General features: G+C 36.6%; 1 protein-coding gene across 1 annotated transcript; it reads left to right on the forward strand.

The window, feature by feature from the left end:
• Positions 1–4,430: 4,430 nt before the first annotated feature.
• Positions 4,431–14,189, forward strand: LOC115987977. Its single transcript, XM_031111593.1, has 23 exons — positions 4,431–4,746; positions 4,926–5,480; positions 5,590–5,858; positions 6,105–6,194; positions 6,375–6,509; positions 6,614–6,735; positions 7,083–7,247; positions 7,656–7,761; positions 8,228–8,333; positions 8,430–8,540; positions 9,173–9,336; positions 9,478–9,595; positions 10,175–10,399; positions 10,864–11,054; positions 11,490–11,657; positions 11,820–11,925; positions 12,012–12,149; positions 12,358–12,516; positions 12,716–12,922; positions 13,122–13,316; positions 13,404–13,475; positions 13,719–13,784; positions 13,990–14,189. Exons 1-23 carry the CDS (start codon positions 4,699–4,701, stop codon positions 14,080–14,082), a joined length of 3,609 nt encoding a protein of 1,202 aa, XP_030967453.1. The 5' UTR covers positions 4,431–4,698; the 3' UTR covers positions 14,083–14,189.
• Positions 14,190–15,095: the final 906 nt, after the last annotated feature.

The following is a 15,095-nucleotide window of genomic DNA, read 5'->3' on the forward strand; positions in this document are numbered from 1 at the left end:
ATTATAAAAAATATGATGATATGAATAGCGTGTGTAAATTTTCAAAACATCGATAGTTCATTTGATATCCTTAATAGTAATGATGCAAATATCTAATATACCCCAAAGTCATGTAAAAAAAACTATTTTTTTATTTTATTTTATTTTAACTTTAGAAAGTAGCAGAATTTTGTAAATCCTGGAAAAAGAGAGGGTGGTGACGATTCATGTTAATGGGTTGTGTTCATGTTTTGTTGAAGTACAATTATTGAACGATATGAATCAATCTTAACTCATACCATTTAATAGTAGGGTCAAAATCCATTAACCCCAACACGACCTATTTATTAAGTAGGTTGACATGACATGACTCATGTAGCATGCTTAAAAAACAAGTCATGTTGGATTGACACAAATATGACCCACTTTAACCTGTTTGATAAACATAGTTTATTGGGTTGATCTAGACATGTTCCAAATCTAAAATATCCCAAAGTCATGTAAAAAAAATTACTTATTTTTGTTGCTTTTATCTTAACTTTAGAAAGTAGTAGAATTTGGTAAATCATGGAAAAAGAGAGGGTGGTGACGACTCATGTTAATAGGTTGTGTTCATGTTTTGTTGAAGTACAATTATTGAACTATATGAATCAACCTAAACTCAAGCCATTTAATAGTAGGGTTAAAATCCATCAACTCTAACATGACCTATTTATTAAACATGTTGACATGACATGACTCACGTAGCATGCTTAAAAAACAATTCATGTTGGATAGACACAAATATGACCCACTTTAACCTGTTCGATAAACATAGTGTATTGGGTTAATCTAGACACGTTCCAATTCAACACACACACGCACACAAAAGAACCCAAATAACTAACATATATTTATACCTTCACGACTTCATCATCCTCTGGCTTATATTTGATAGTTTGCTCAGGGTTCCAAACTCAACCAACCAAACAATAGGTGTTGGAATTTTCATATGTGAGTGTAGCTAAGTAATGAAATTCCACATTGTATTGACAAAAATGAGTTAACTAACCATCATCAGCTAACTCTAACTTTAGATGGTTACCTTGAATAGTTACAATTCCAACTATGTCAAAAGTTCTATTGCCATTTTTTTGTCATTAAACTTTAAAAAGATTTTCCCCCCAAGGCTATGAAAAAGCTACACTTTTTGTCAATAAAATTTAGAATGATTTTTTTTTTTTTTTTTCATTCTTAAACTATTACAAAATATATATTACAAAAAAGAAAAAAAATTATTCATTATTTTCACTCCTGAACTATTCAAAAAGCTTCTTTTTTTTTTTTTTTTCAAAGAAGCATTTTCAATGGCTTAAGAACAAAGAGGAAAAATTTTAAACTTTAGACATTGTGGTGGGCCTTTTTGCAATGTTGGGCTGGGCTGCCTCCTGCTGTACTGGGCCCAAGTGTTCTGAGTAAGGGAGTTGAGACTAGTCCAACTGCAACTCACTTTGGTCCGGATTGTGCACAAACTACGCCTCGTTTGCCAAGAACTTCGTTCACATGCCCATGGCAGGCGGAGCTACTTCGGGTGAGTCATGGCAAGCAGACATGATAATAATAATAAAAGAAAGTACTTTTGCCTTTAGACAAAGTGAATAAATAATCCCTAATTAAAATGATAATCACAATGATAAGAAACACCTTGTAAAGAAAATGGTGGAAATAAATAGGTAAGACACGAGTTAGCAAAAGAAAGAAAAAGATCAATCTGTTTATGCCAAGTTATGTCACAGGACCAAGACCAAGGAGGGAAACCATTTTCCTTAATGCAAATAATCTCCCAGGGAAAATCTTGTCGTGGAAACTAATCACTTTGAGGGAAGCAGACTTGAATGACTTGTGCCCAAAAGAATCTTTTGCTTTTCGCAAAGAGCAAGACTTTTAAAGGGAGAGAAGGGATCAACCTATTGGTGCATACCTGCCATTCTATCTCTTTGTTTTCCTTCCTTATTTCTAATTTTCCTTTTTTCTTTCTTTTTCTCTCCTTTTCTCAGTACTTGTTTCCGTGTTGTGATTTTCTCCTCAAGGTTACTATTACCACCCCCCTGCTGTGCACAACAAAGGTCCTTTATATAGTGCCTGCTTTGACTGGCTTTTGCTATTTTAGCCTTTAACTGCCTTTGTCTGGTCTGGGTGTCCTTGCCGACCACCATTGGTTTGTTAGTTGCTCAGCCAACACCAATTACCTGTGCTGGCTGTGCCTCTCCCCATCACTAGACAAAGAAGGCTATTTTGTTTATTTGTTCACCGTGGCACTCTTACCTGCAACGGTGTGGGTGCCCTCTTTCTCTCCATCCCTCATGGCATGCACCTAGTGATTCCAACTCATCCTTACTTCTTTTGGGTGGTATGTCATCCCAGCAAGACATCTCCCCCAAAAGAGCCTGAGCAGGAACTCTAGAATAGGTTCTCCCCTCTCCCCAATGCCAGACTATGCCCTCTTACCTTTGACCATGATCCACCACCTCCTATATTGGCTGGGTATAGGTTGGTGAAGTCTGAGACTTACGCGTGCTTAACTTCTGCGTGTGTCCAAAACTTGCCTACTGCGTTTGTCGTGGTCTGGAGGCTTCTTTGCACATTCTGCCGCCCATCCTTGAATTCTTCTGGCGTGAGCTACTTTCTATCAGTTGCTCAGCCAACACCACTTACTTGTGTTGGCTGTGCCTCTCCCCATCACCAGACAAAGAAAGCTATTTTGTTCGTTTGTTCGCCGTGGCACTCTTACCTGCTACGGTGTGGGTGCCCTCTCTCTCTCCATCCCTCATGGCATGCACCTAGTGATTCCAACTCATCCTTGCTTCTTTTGGGTGGTATGTCATCCCAGTAAGACATCTCCCCCAAAAGAGCCTGAGCAGGAACCTCAGAATAGGTTTTCCCCTCTCCCCACTGCCAGACCATGCCTTCTTACCTCTGACCCATGACCCACCACCTCCTGTATTGGCTGGGTACAAGTTGGTGAAGTCTGGGCCTTGCGCGTATTTAACTTCTGCGTGTGTCCAAAACTTGCCCACTGCGTTTGCAGTGGTCTGGAGGCTCTTTTGCACATTCTGCCGGCCATCCTTGAATTCTAATGGCGTGAGCTACTTTCTGATTCCTCATTCTTTATGGCCCACTCCCTTTAGGGGTTAGGCTTTGCTTGATTGTGGGTTTTTCTTCCTTCAACATACCCTTTCTCTCATTTCTACAGTTTTGCTACAATTTCTTGCCATTCTATTCTGCCATTCCTGTTGTGATGTTATTTAACCCCAGCCTGCTAGGCCTCTTCGGGCCTACTGCTTATTCTTCTGTCAATGACTCAATATGGTTATTTGGGCTTTGTATTACATTGCCTGTGGGCTCTTTTGTCCCATTTATTTCCTATTGGGCGTCCTTGGCCCACTTGCTTTCCTTGGACTTCCTTGGCCATTTTTCTAACTCTACGTTCCCATGGGTTTTTATTAACTCCTTTGGGCTTCCCTAACCCAATTACCTTGTCCTTCATCCTTGGGGCTCATGGGTTTGCCATCAACCCTTTACTTTCTTTATTTGCATTACTTTGAGCTTGCTGTGGCCTTTTCTCACTTTTTTACATCACATATTGCCCATGGATTTGCTACTTCTCTCTCTCCGGGCTCCTTTAGGCCCATTTATTTCCTCAAGACCCATTTATTTATTTCATGGACCTATGATTCATTATTCTTGGCGCTTGGGTTTAATGGTTTTTCTATCTACTTACTAACTCTTTTCTGCCCATGTTGCTAGGCTTCTTCTTTCTACTGGGCTTCCCAAAATGAGCATCAACAGACATAAAAATAAAAATTCCTACGAACTTTAGAGACTGAAACAATATTTACCACCACGCTCCGCCATGGGTAAAACTCACCATTGAGACACGAGCACCAGAACGACGCCTTGTCCTTCTTCAGAACTCACCATTGAAAATTAGCTTGCAAAAGGAGGATGTCCAAGAGCTTATATACACATGTTTAAACTTATACTTAAGCAATGCAGGACACTTGAATCATAATACTAGATGTAATTTTAAACAATCTTACACCACTAAATATTTTTCACTTAGATGCGAATTTTAACAAATGAATTATTGGGTTAGATTTTTCACTTTTACTCTCCATACTTGTAAATTATAAAGATGAGTTTAGATCAATAAATATCTCATCTATAAAAGAATTAAAATTTAAGTTTTTGTATTTAAAATTATGTATAAAAGATAAATTTATAACTTTATATATCAAATTAGAAACAATATTCAATTGAGATGAATTTTGGTAGGCCTGTTAACAACACATGGAACAAGTAATTCAATAGGCAACAGCAGTGAAAAGAGGTGTAACTTATAAATGTGGAGCCTCTCTTTAGTTAAGATTGGTGGCGCTTTCAGAACTCCAGTAAAACTGGTAAAGTGGAAAAGCTGCATCCAATCTGGCCATAGCCCACGATCACATTAATCAACACTTTGAATTAATTTAAAATAATTGAGGCCAAAAGCTCCCATTTTTTGAAAAACAAGAAAGTGTCAAACTAGCCGTTGCATTCAAAAAAAAGCCCAAAGCACCATACCCACGCTCTCTCTTCTTCTTTACTTCTGCAACTTCTACTCTCAGATCCTCTCCTCTCCTTTCAATCAAGCTTTGTTCATTTCCAAACCCTTTTTCTCAAACCAAAAAGCACACCAAGATGTTCACTGAAGGCCTGGATGAAAGCGCAATCAAGTGGGTCAAACAGGTACATTTTGTTTTGTAAAAATTATTCTCTTTTACAGAAATTTAAGTTCTTTATTCTTTGTTTTGTTCTCTTCTCCTTTTTCTTTCTATTTCAAATTATGGGTCTATCTCTAATCTGCTTTTTTCACTTTCATTTTGATTCTATGACTTTTTTTCATCTTTTGAGTTTTGGGTTTTCAGGGATCAGATTTAGAAGTGGAAGAACCCCCACTAGTTCGATCTCCTCTAACAGAGAAGATTGGATGCGACCCATTTCCAAAATCTCCTCTTTCACACAGATCTTTCAATGGTGAGACTTTCAGGTCTCCCCATGTATTGCCTCCTCTCAAGTTCCACTGTGGCCTGCTGGCACCACACAGTTTGGTCACTCCTTGCCTCGACGACGACGATGAATATGAGAGCGTAGCTTCGGCACCGGACGAGGAGGATACTAATTACTCGGATTCCGAGGAAGAAGTTGATTTCTTGGATAAGCCAATCTTACAGTGCTATAATGATGAAGAAATTTTTGGTTACACTTACAAATCTAGTACAAATTTCAGTAGAGCACATGGGTCTTCTTTGAATAAAGGAGGGTTGTCCAAGGAAAAGCTTAAGATTGAAGTACCTGAAAATTTCAGAAGATATACTACTGATGGTGAATTGGGTAATAGAAAATGTGCTCAGAAGGGTTCCACTACAGCCCCAAGTGGTGGTGGCACTGAACTTCATAAACGGGTTCTATTCAATCTACATGTAGGACTTGATGTACTATTATTAACATTTAAGACAGTTGAAAAGACTGTGTTAAATAAAGAATGTTTCTTTCTCATTGTGATTTATGTTGGTGATGATTTTAATATAGGGTCCTCCAACTCATGGAAGTGTGCAAGGTTTAGAGGACTTGGGAACTCCAAGTGCACCTCCCATAGTTGCTGATATCGGACGAGAAGAGAGAAGCTTTGAGGTCGAGGTTGACAGTCAACAGCGGAGAGCTTCTGAAGGTTTGTCAGAAATTGATCTACCTGATGAAGGGTTATGCCCAACAAGACTATCAGATAGATTTTTTGAATGTAAAGAAGGTTTAGCAGAATGGAAGTCAGAGTCCTTTGAAACCAATGAACTTGGGGACAGGTATTGTAGTTTTTAACCTCATTAGACCTTTCTTATGTGTGGCCTAACATGTGGAATTTTCATTTTTAAATTGGAGGTTGAGTGGAGACAAGGTTCGAACTTAGGACTACCTGCTTGATACCATGAATTATAATTTGTCACAAAAGCTTAAGCTGATAGGAATGGGTGAATTTAATCATTTTACCATTATTCTAACAACTTGAACATTTTGTTGCTCTTTATTTCTCCCTCAATCTTGTATTGCAGAGTAAACAAATCCATAAGTGGTGAAAAGGAAACAAAATTTTCTTATTTTCAAGCCAGCCAATTGGATCATTCACCTTATTATAACACCAGGTACAATCTATTTGAAATTCCATTTGATAATAGTCATTAGGAGATTGTTGTCTACTGCTATATCCACAAAAATTAATCCTTTTGTGTGTATCATCTCTTTATTTTATCAACTTCAACCAATTTTATTTCTATGTCAATATTGGATTCTAAAATTATTGTTTTTCAATTGAATCATTGCAGTGGTCAGTATGCCTGGCAAACACTGATTTCTTATGATGCTTGTATACGCTTATGTCTAAATGCATGGGCAAGAGGCTGCACCGAAGCACCTGAGTTTCTACGTGATGAGTGTATTGTTCTCAGAAGTGCCTTTGGGTAGGTTGTCTTTGGCTGATGCTGGTGAAAATTAATATAACTGTTTAGGTCATGGCTAGTTACAACTTTTATCGAGTATTTCTCCTTGTTCTCTGATTGTATAGTTTACACAATTTTTTGTTACAACCCCGAGCTGCACAACCAATGGAAGGCAGGACTACCAAGAGTGTTGAACAAATATGCGGTTCAAAGACAAAGAAGGTTGTTGGAAAAATAAGAGTGGAAGGTAAAATCTGATTGTTGTAATACAAAGTTTTATATTCAAATTAACTATGTGGAAAGATGTGTTTCGAGTTACATAACATCCCACTAGATATATAAGACCACAAGATTATAACTTGATTTAGATTGTCTTAATTGGTATACTTGCTTTGTCTATGGTTCTATTTCTTTGAAGGTCCTTATATACATTAAATACGTTCAAGTATTTCTTAAAGGATTCTATACTGATTATGAATTTGCTATTATCATTTTCCAAACAGAACATGTGGAGAAAGCAATTCTTCTTTAGATTTAGATCCTTTAAAATGTATTCTTAATTAGAACTAAAGTGAAGTTTTTGGATAATGTCAGTGAGGAAACTTCGAGTAATACCAAGGAGGAAGCTTAAGAGCACATATTCACAGAGAGGTGCAATCTACATGCAAGCGGGGTCAGAGTATGTTCGGCATGTTTCGTCACTGTTGAAAACTGGCATGAATTCTCTGAAGATTGCCTCATTCTCAGTGACATCAGAAGGTTTGTTCTAAGAAATATTTTGTAATATGTTTTACTTATAAATGTGACTATAAATACACTTGTTGAGCCTAAGATAATGAAACTTCCAGTAAATCTACCATCTATAGTAAATAATACCAGCAACTAGCTCCATTAATGTTACTCTAGATCTTATTAGAGTCAAAATCATACTCATTAAAATTTTGTAACAATTTATTGAGCTGGTCATTTTGTACCTTTCTCAATCATAATCATCAAATCTCCAGAGATCAAATGCTAAAAGAATTATACTCCTCAGGATGCTTTTAGTGGTTTTCACTTCATGTCAATCTTACATACCTTAACAATATTAAGGATTGTTTATACCTTTAAAACTTCACACTAAATTGTTTCAGTAGACATCTCATAATTATCTTTTCATGCTTGTAGAGCCACTATCATGCTTATTTCAATTGAAGAGTGCTACAGAAGATACTGAAGTAGAACCAGGTTCTGCTATTTTCTTGCACCCTGGAAGTGGTGACTGCCATGTCTTGTAAGTAGTTATTATTATCATGTCTTGTACGTACCATTGCTTGTGCCCTGGAAGTGGCCAGCTTTAATATTCTTTCAGTTTGGATAATAAACATGCTTGACAGGATCCAGATTTTAAACACCGAAACTTATTAGTCTGAAAATTCTTAACAATATGATGGTGTTGATGGAAAGAATTGTAAATTGGGTCATTGGCTTTTGATTTTATGTCGAAAAGTAGTAAAAATTGGACCCAATAGGTCTTGATGTTATATTGGCATTTGACTTAAAGCATGTCCTTTTTTATGCTTGTTTAGTGGTGATTTTTGAACAATGTACATACTTAAGGTTGTTATGTTATATTCTGAAGCATAGCTTACAACAACCAGATCATAGGTGAACCCCTTTAAAGGATGTCACTTGAATTTTTAGAGATAAATGTTATCCATGAGTAGTGAGGGAGATCTTACACATGTATGTAATTTCAGTTACCCAGAGAGCCAAGGGGATGCTCTTTTGGTGGAAGTCCAAGACGCAAAAAAATCAGTCCAAGGTCGAACTACAATTCCAGTTTCATCCCTTACTGACAACCCTGTACGTATCCTTCCTTCATCTTCAATATCTTATATAGGTATAGAGGTTATCTTACACAATCCTTATGGTATTTATTGTGGCTGTCTTACCATGCAGAGTGACAGAATTAGGTGGTGGCCCATATACCATGAAGATCAAGAATGTGTTGGAAAGATCCAGCTTTTTATTGGGAGTACAATCACAAACAATGAGACTAATCACATAAAGGTTTCATGTCCTTCAGCTCAACTGATCTGACTACCACAGATCTTCACTTTCCAGTATAGTAAAATAACATATTCATGGACGGTTGAATGATTTAAATATATATTCAGTTATGAAAGTGCAAACTACTAGTTTATACTTTTTACTTCATATGAAACTTGTTTAGAAAGGCTCAATAATGGATTTAAGTGATATTTTAAAGATTACGTCTTAAGTTTGTCATTGTTGTTGTGCTTTTTGTTTTTGCTTTTCCTGTAGTAACACGAATATTTATAAGGATGTGAATTGTTTCAGAAGCTGTATGTGTCAGATATCAGAATCTTATTACCAGAATTGAAAGAGATTATGGATTCAGTAATTTCATCCGTGTTAGGAGTTGGACTGGAAATAAATACTATTCATTTTATCAATATTCCAAGTTGGATCAGATAGTATGCGTGTGTTTGATCATTGCAGCTCTATAAGCGGAACAGTTTCTACCTTATTGTGTTTTATATTAGATTGTGCTCAGTTTCCATTAGTAGAATAACAAACTGCGGTACAAGTGATGATATGCGAGTGTGATTCAGGGAGCTGGTGTCTCTGCTTGCTTGTGTAAATCTAACTTCAATCTGTCTTTTCTTAACATGTTACAGAGTGCACCTGTTGTAGAAACTCTAGCCTATGATTTATTGCTGGAGGCAGCAATGCGTGCACAGCATTTTCATTCCCGGAACTTGCGGTTACAGGGACCTTGGAAGTGGTTGTTGACTGAATTTGCAGACTATTATGGTGTTTCTGATTCATATACTAAGCTGAGGTACTACACAAATGTAAATTTTGTCAAGTCAGTTCAAAGTTACTAATAATAGTTCACTTTGTTTTTAAAGAAGTAACTAATAAATTTTAAACTGAGCTCTAACCCTCTCAATGCTTTCACTTACCTTGGCTTTATTTGCAGATATCTTTCTCATGTCATGAATGTGGCGACTCCAACAAAAGACTGCTTAGAGCTCGTGAATGAATTGCTTGTACCCATAATAAAGGCTAGAAGTGAGAGAAGTCTGACAAGACAGGAGGTAAGCATCTTTAGAAGATCCACATTTTGTCCCTTACCATTTACTGATATTTTAAATCAAATTGTGTGCTTTTGATTTACTAATAAGTGATAGTGGCCAAGTAGATTTTTTTGATGATGATTGCTTTTTTTTTGGTAAAAACTTGAAGTGGTAAGTACCTGGTGGTTGACGCAACAAAATTAATCAATAGAGATCATTGCTGGGATTAATGGGAAAAAATTATCTACCTTTGTCCATTTGAGTAACAATGCACACCAAACAGGCAGAGCCTCTTGATGTTGCTAAGGAGTGAAATGATGATAAAATTTTCTTTTCTTTTCAGAGCTAGGGCTTCTTAGATTGTGGAAGAAACATATGGAGCCATGTTCTCTATGTTATCTTTCAATTTCCATTTGCATTCCTACTGCTTTGCTGTAGAATTTGGGCCAATTTGAGATTGATCTTTTTCTTTTTGTCATAAATTGGTCCAATTTATGCCTGTGAGAATTTCTATTTTGTTCATGAATTTCTATTTTGTTCATGTGTGACCCTGTGGAAAAGTATCTTAGTTAACATTTCTCTTGTCCTGATGTCTTGCAGAAAAATTTACTATTGGATTGTGAAACCCAGACAGAGAGTCTATTGGAAAATGTTTTTGAGAACTACAAATCATTAGATGAAGACTCTCCTACAGGGTTAGCAGACTTGTTTGGTCCAATGCAAGAATCTGCAGCACCAGCTCTAGCACCTGCTGTCCAAGTCTACACTCTCCTTCATGATATCCTATCTCTAGATTCCCAAAACACGTTGAGAAACTATTTGCAGGTAAGTTAAACTTGTCACTAATGATAACATACCATTATACACTACTTTCTCAAATAGGCTTGCAAATATAAATGCATATAGAAGATGAAATTTCTGGTTTAATGTTTGTTCAACTGATGTACCAGTCCAGACAATATAGGGCCTTCCATGCAATATTCTGCCTTTGGACATTTGTTCTTAAAAATTAGACTAGACTAGATAGCAGGAGAGAAAGAGAGAGACTCTCATGCAGCCTGATGCAACTGTTAGCTCCTACTGAAATCTTCCACACGTCACATGACAGTTTCCCAACATATTTATTAGTGGGATAATGGGGAATGGGACTGAAGGCATGGTATATAAGTGATTAGCCATATAATATCTCATTGTATGAACTAGCAGCAGGACTTGTCTGTCTCCTTTTGCACTTTTCTTTGTTAAATCAGGCAAAATGAAACTCTAAACCAAATGGAAGTTATTTGCAGACAGCAGCAAAAAGGAGATGTCGGAAGCACATGGTTGAGACTGATGAGTTTGTCTCCAACAACTCTGAAGGTTTCTTGATGGACTCCATTACCATCTCCACAGCATACTTAAAGATGAAGAATCTATGTATAAACATAAGTAAAGAAATTCAGGCAGACATCAAGATCCACAACCAGCATGTACTCCCCAGGTACTGGCAATTTTTCCTTAGAACACTTACTAAAGCCTTAAAAGGTTCAATAACTCATGTATGACACAGGAAAGGATCTTAAGTTTCTGAGCTCATAAGACTTGAATACTTGCTTCCTACACACCTCTACTTCCCAAGTGCCTCAACTGCCAAGACCACATACCAGAAGAGAAAAAAAATCCTTTTATTATTTTAATTTCTTTCTTTCTTTCTTTCTTTCTTTTTATTTTAGATGGTGAGTCAGCTTTAGCTACCAGATTTCTGTCAAATTTTGTTTTCTTTTTTTTCCATATTGAGTTTTGAAATCATTTTCTTTTTGTCAAATTTCAGTTTATTGATGGATTTACAGTTTTAGATATTTATAAATTTCTAAATGTTTTAATTTTGTATGCTTTTATTGTATCATATATCTTCTGACACATATGCTATTTCCAGCTCCATTGACTTGTCAAACATTGCTGCTGCCGTTTATAGCACTGAGTTGTGTAACAGGCTTAGAGGTTTCCTTGCTGCATGGCCTCCAGCTAGCCCACAGCCACATGTAAATGAACTGTTAATAGCAACTGCTGATTTTGAAAGGGATCTTGAATTATGGAATATCAGGTTTGTGAAAGAAAATCCAAGCTCCTTATTAGATATACTAGAAGAAGTTCTCATATGTTTGAATTACTGACAATGTAGCAAAAATGTGGTAGCAATACAACTTGCATCCTATTGTAGAAGTGGAAGCTTCTTTTCTGACATGCTATTTTCTGTTTCTTTAAGTCTGGTGCAAGGTGGTGTAGACTCCAGGAATTTGTTTCACAATTATATAATGGTGTGGGTGCAAGATATGCAACTTAATTTACTTGAGCTTTGCAAAGCGGAAAAGGTATATGCATTGATCTGAAACAAAGCAAATATATTAGTGTTAATGACGAAATTGATTAACTTATTCGGTCCAAGTTAATGATGCAGGTGCCATGGTCAGGTGTGATGACAAATCATTCCACTTCACCATTTGCTGAGGAAATGTACGACAAGATTAGAGACAGCCTTAATCAGTATGAAGTGGTAATCAATCGATGGCCTCAGTACTCATTGATTTTGGAAAATGTAAGTTATGATTTTCTTCCTACAGTTATCATCAAAGCACCTAGTATTCCCTCTCTTCCCCCCCTCCTCCCCAAAAAAGTCAGAGACATGTGTGTTACAGATCTTTAGTCCTATCTTTGTAAGCATTTGTGTGCTTCTGTATATGCATTTTTTCCCACAATTCTTGCATCTGCTAACACTTTGCAACTGGTTTATTGATTCCTGAAAGGCTTCTGCAAATGTGGAAAGAGCAATCATAAAAGCACTGGAGAGGCAATACAATGATATTTTGACACCTTTGAAAGATAGCATACAGAAGAAGCTTAATTTGCAGGTTCAGAAGCTCACAAGAAGGCAATCAGTGGCAATCTATTCTGTTCCTAATCAAGTGAGTGCTTTGCATGCAATTATTCCAGAGCATGGTATTAATATATGGTCAACAGGAATTTAAAAAGTTGCCTGAATTGAACCGAGTTCAAATTTAGTCAGTAACACACAGACAGACATATTGGTGTTTGCATGTGTATCTGTGGGACTTGCAGTTCTTTATATATTAATATATCTCACTGTTATTTTCTTTTCAACAGTTGGGAACTTTTCTAAATACCATGAAGAGAATTCTTGATGTCCTACACTGTAGAGTGGAGGAAATTTTAAAGTCATGGGCGGCATGTCTTCCTGTCATGGGTGATAAGAAGTCACTATTTGGAGAGCAGATGAATGGGATCACAGTTCTCTTAAGAACAAAATACAAGAATTACTTGCAGGCAATAGTAGGGAAGTTCATTAGCAATGTAAGCAATCCAACAACCTTTGAGTCCTACCCCACAGTCAAGTGCCTTTTTACTAATTTCTGTTCTATTTTACCACCATTCAATCTGCTTGTAAATGAATTTCAATGTATTGTTCTTTGTCATGTTGCTGATCTTTACTCCGGATGAGTGAAAAAATAATCAACATAAGTTATAATTTCTTTGAAAATGATTGTATCAGATGCAAGCTAATAGAAATACACGACTCAAAAGGATTTTAGAGGAAACAAGGGAAGAAGATGGAGAGGCTGAGGTCCGTGAAAGAATGCAAATGTTGAGTTCTCAACTCATTGATTCTATATCCAACTTGCATGAGGTCTTTACAAGTCACATATTCATTGCAACCTGTCGCGGATACTGGGATAGGATGGGACAGGTGAAGAGAGTGTCATATTTTATTACCTCATTTACTAAATTTCTTTTCAACTCTAATTCATTTCAAATTTTAAACTGTTTGAACTAGATTGTTCTGCATTTTCTTGAAGACAGAAAGGAAAATCGAGTATGGTATAATGGATCTTATTATGCTCTTGGGGTAAGTGAATTTAAGATCTATTCTCTTCTTTGAACTTTATTGGCATCATTAGTTGATTGTATATCAACAAGGATCATATCTGAAATACTCTGTGTGTCAATAGAAGTGGGAGTGCATTGTAGTTCATGATCATTATGCATTTTGTATCTGCTCAAGTTTATGATGGGTGCTGCACTAGTGTAGTTATTTCTCATGTTTCTTCACAAACTTACACCATTCATCTGATTTTATTTTAATTGGCAGATACTAGATGACACTTTTGCATCGCAAATGCAGCGATTGCAAGGAAATTCCCTCCAAGAGAAAGATCTTGAGCCCCCTCGTTCAGTAATTGAAGCTCGATCAATTCTTTGCTCAAGTTTATGCAAATGGTGCTGCACTCGACCTTTATTTCTCATGTTTCTTCACAAACTTACACCCATTCATCTGATTTTATTTTAATTGGCAGATACTAGATGACACTTTTGCATCGCAAATGCAGCGATTGCAAGGAAATTCCCTCCAAGAGAAAGATCTTGAGCCCCCTCGTTCAGTAATTGAAGCTCGATCAATTCTTTGCAGAGACACAGCAAATGCAACAGATTCATCGACCTTTTTCTATGTTTAGGATTTAACACTTCTCCAACACCAAATTCATGCATCAATATTGTCATATATTCCTACCTGAGGTGTATAGCACTACAATAATTTTTTTGTGCAGAATTCATTATATTCTTTTTGTGTATTTCTATGATATTTGGGTAATAAGGCCATGTAGGTAATCCCAACCCCCCCCCCCCCCCCCCCAAAAAAAAAAAAAAAAGGCTATGTTTAGATTGCATATAATTTTTTGCTTATTATCAAGAAATTAATTTCAAAGCAGATGTTCTCATTTCTATGTCTTTTTGTCAAATTTCTTTCTTATTCTTCCTGTCCTCATGTAGAATCTCAGGAATACTCTTACAATGGTAAACATTTGCTGGTCCAGGGCTGCATGTAACTGTTAAAAACTTACTGCCGTACCCCTGCAGCTAAGGAATCATTTTCATCCTTTAATCAGTGCATTACCATTTATTAAAATTTAGATTTTCAACAATGTAACATAGAGCTCATCTCAGCCTGTTTGGTAGAGGAGTTTGAGTAATGTTTGTATTTTTTTGAAATACGTGTAGATGAAAAAGTATGTGGAAATGCGTGTAATGTTGTTTAAAAACTGAAAACATGTTGCTAAAATGCTCTACCAAATGGACCTTTAAATCTTTGCATGCTTCTTGTGTCACGGTCACTTATACCAATTCATTTGAGCTCAAGGGATAACGAGAGATAAAAATCCATATTTTAGGTAAATGATCATGACATACAAGGAGCACACTAAGATCTCGATATTAGGGACCTCTTTTCAAGTTGAAATTAATATGGACCCCTATTCTAGAGAAGGAGCGTAAATTATCTAGATGGAAGAGACTTTACTTGTGGAGCTTTCCTAATTATTATTTATCCTTATTTACCATCCCAGCTAATGTGGCAAAAAGGATTGAGGGATTATACTTCTTGTGGGTGTGAGGGAGGTGCGTTCTCCAACATTTGGTGGGATGGGTATGGTTTGTATGCTTGTTGTTCACGGAAGCTTGGATATTTGGA

Source organism: Quercus lobata, chromosome 4, assembly GCF_001633185.2.
Source record: "Quercus lobata isolate SW786 chromosome 4, ValleyOak3.0 Primary Assembly, whole genome shotgun sequence".
Classification (NCBI taxonomy): domain Eukaryota; kingdom Viridiplantae; phylum Streptophyta; class Magnoliopsida; order Fagales; family Fagaceae; genus Quercus; species Quercus lobata.

Coding starts and splice junctions, on each gene's coding strand:
- LOC115987977 (XM_031111593.1), top strand. CDS start 4,699: ATGTTCACTGAAGGCCTGGATGAAAGCGCAATCAAGTGGGTCAAACAG. Junction 11,055..11,489: donor AACCAGCATGTACTCCCCAG/GTACTGGCAATT, acceptor TGCTATTTCCAG/CTCCATTGACTTGTCAAACA. Junction 12,150..12,357: donor ACTCATTGATTTTGGAAAAT/GTAAGTTATGAT, acceptor GATTCCTGAAAG/GCTTCTGCAAATGTGGAAAG.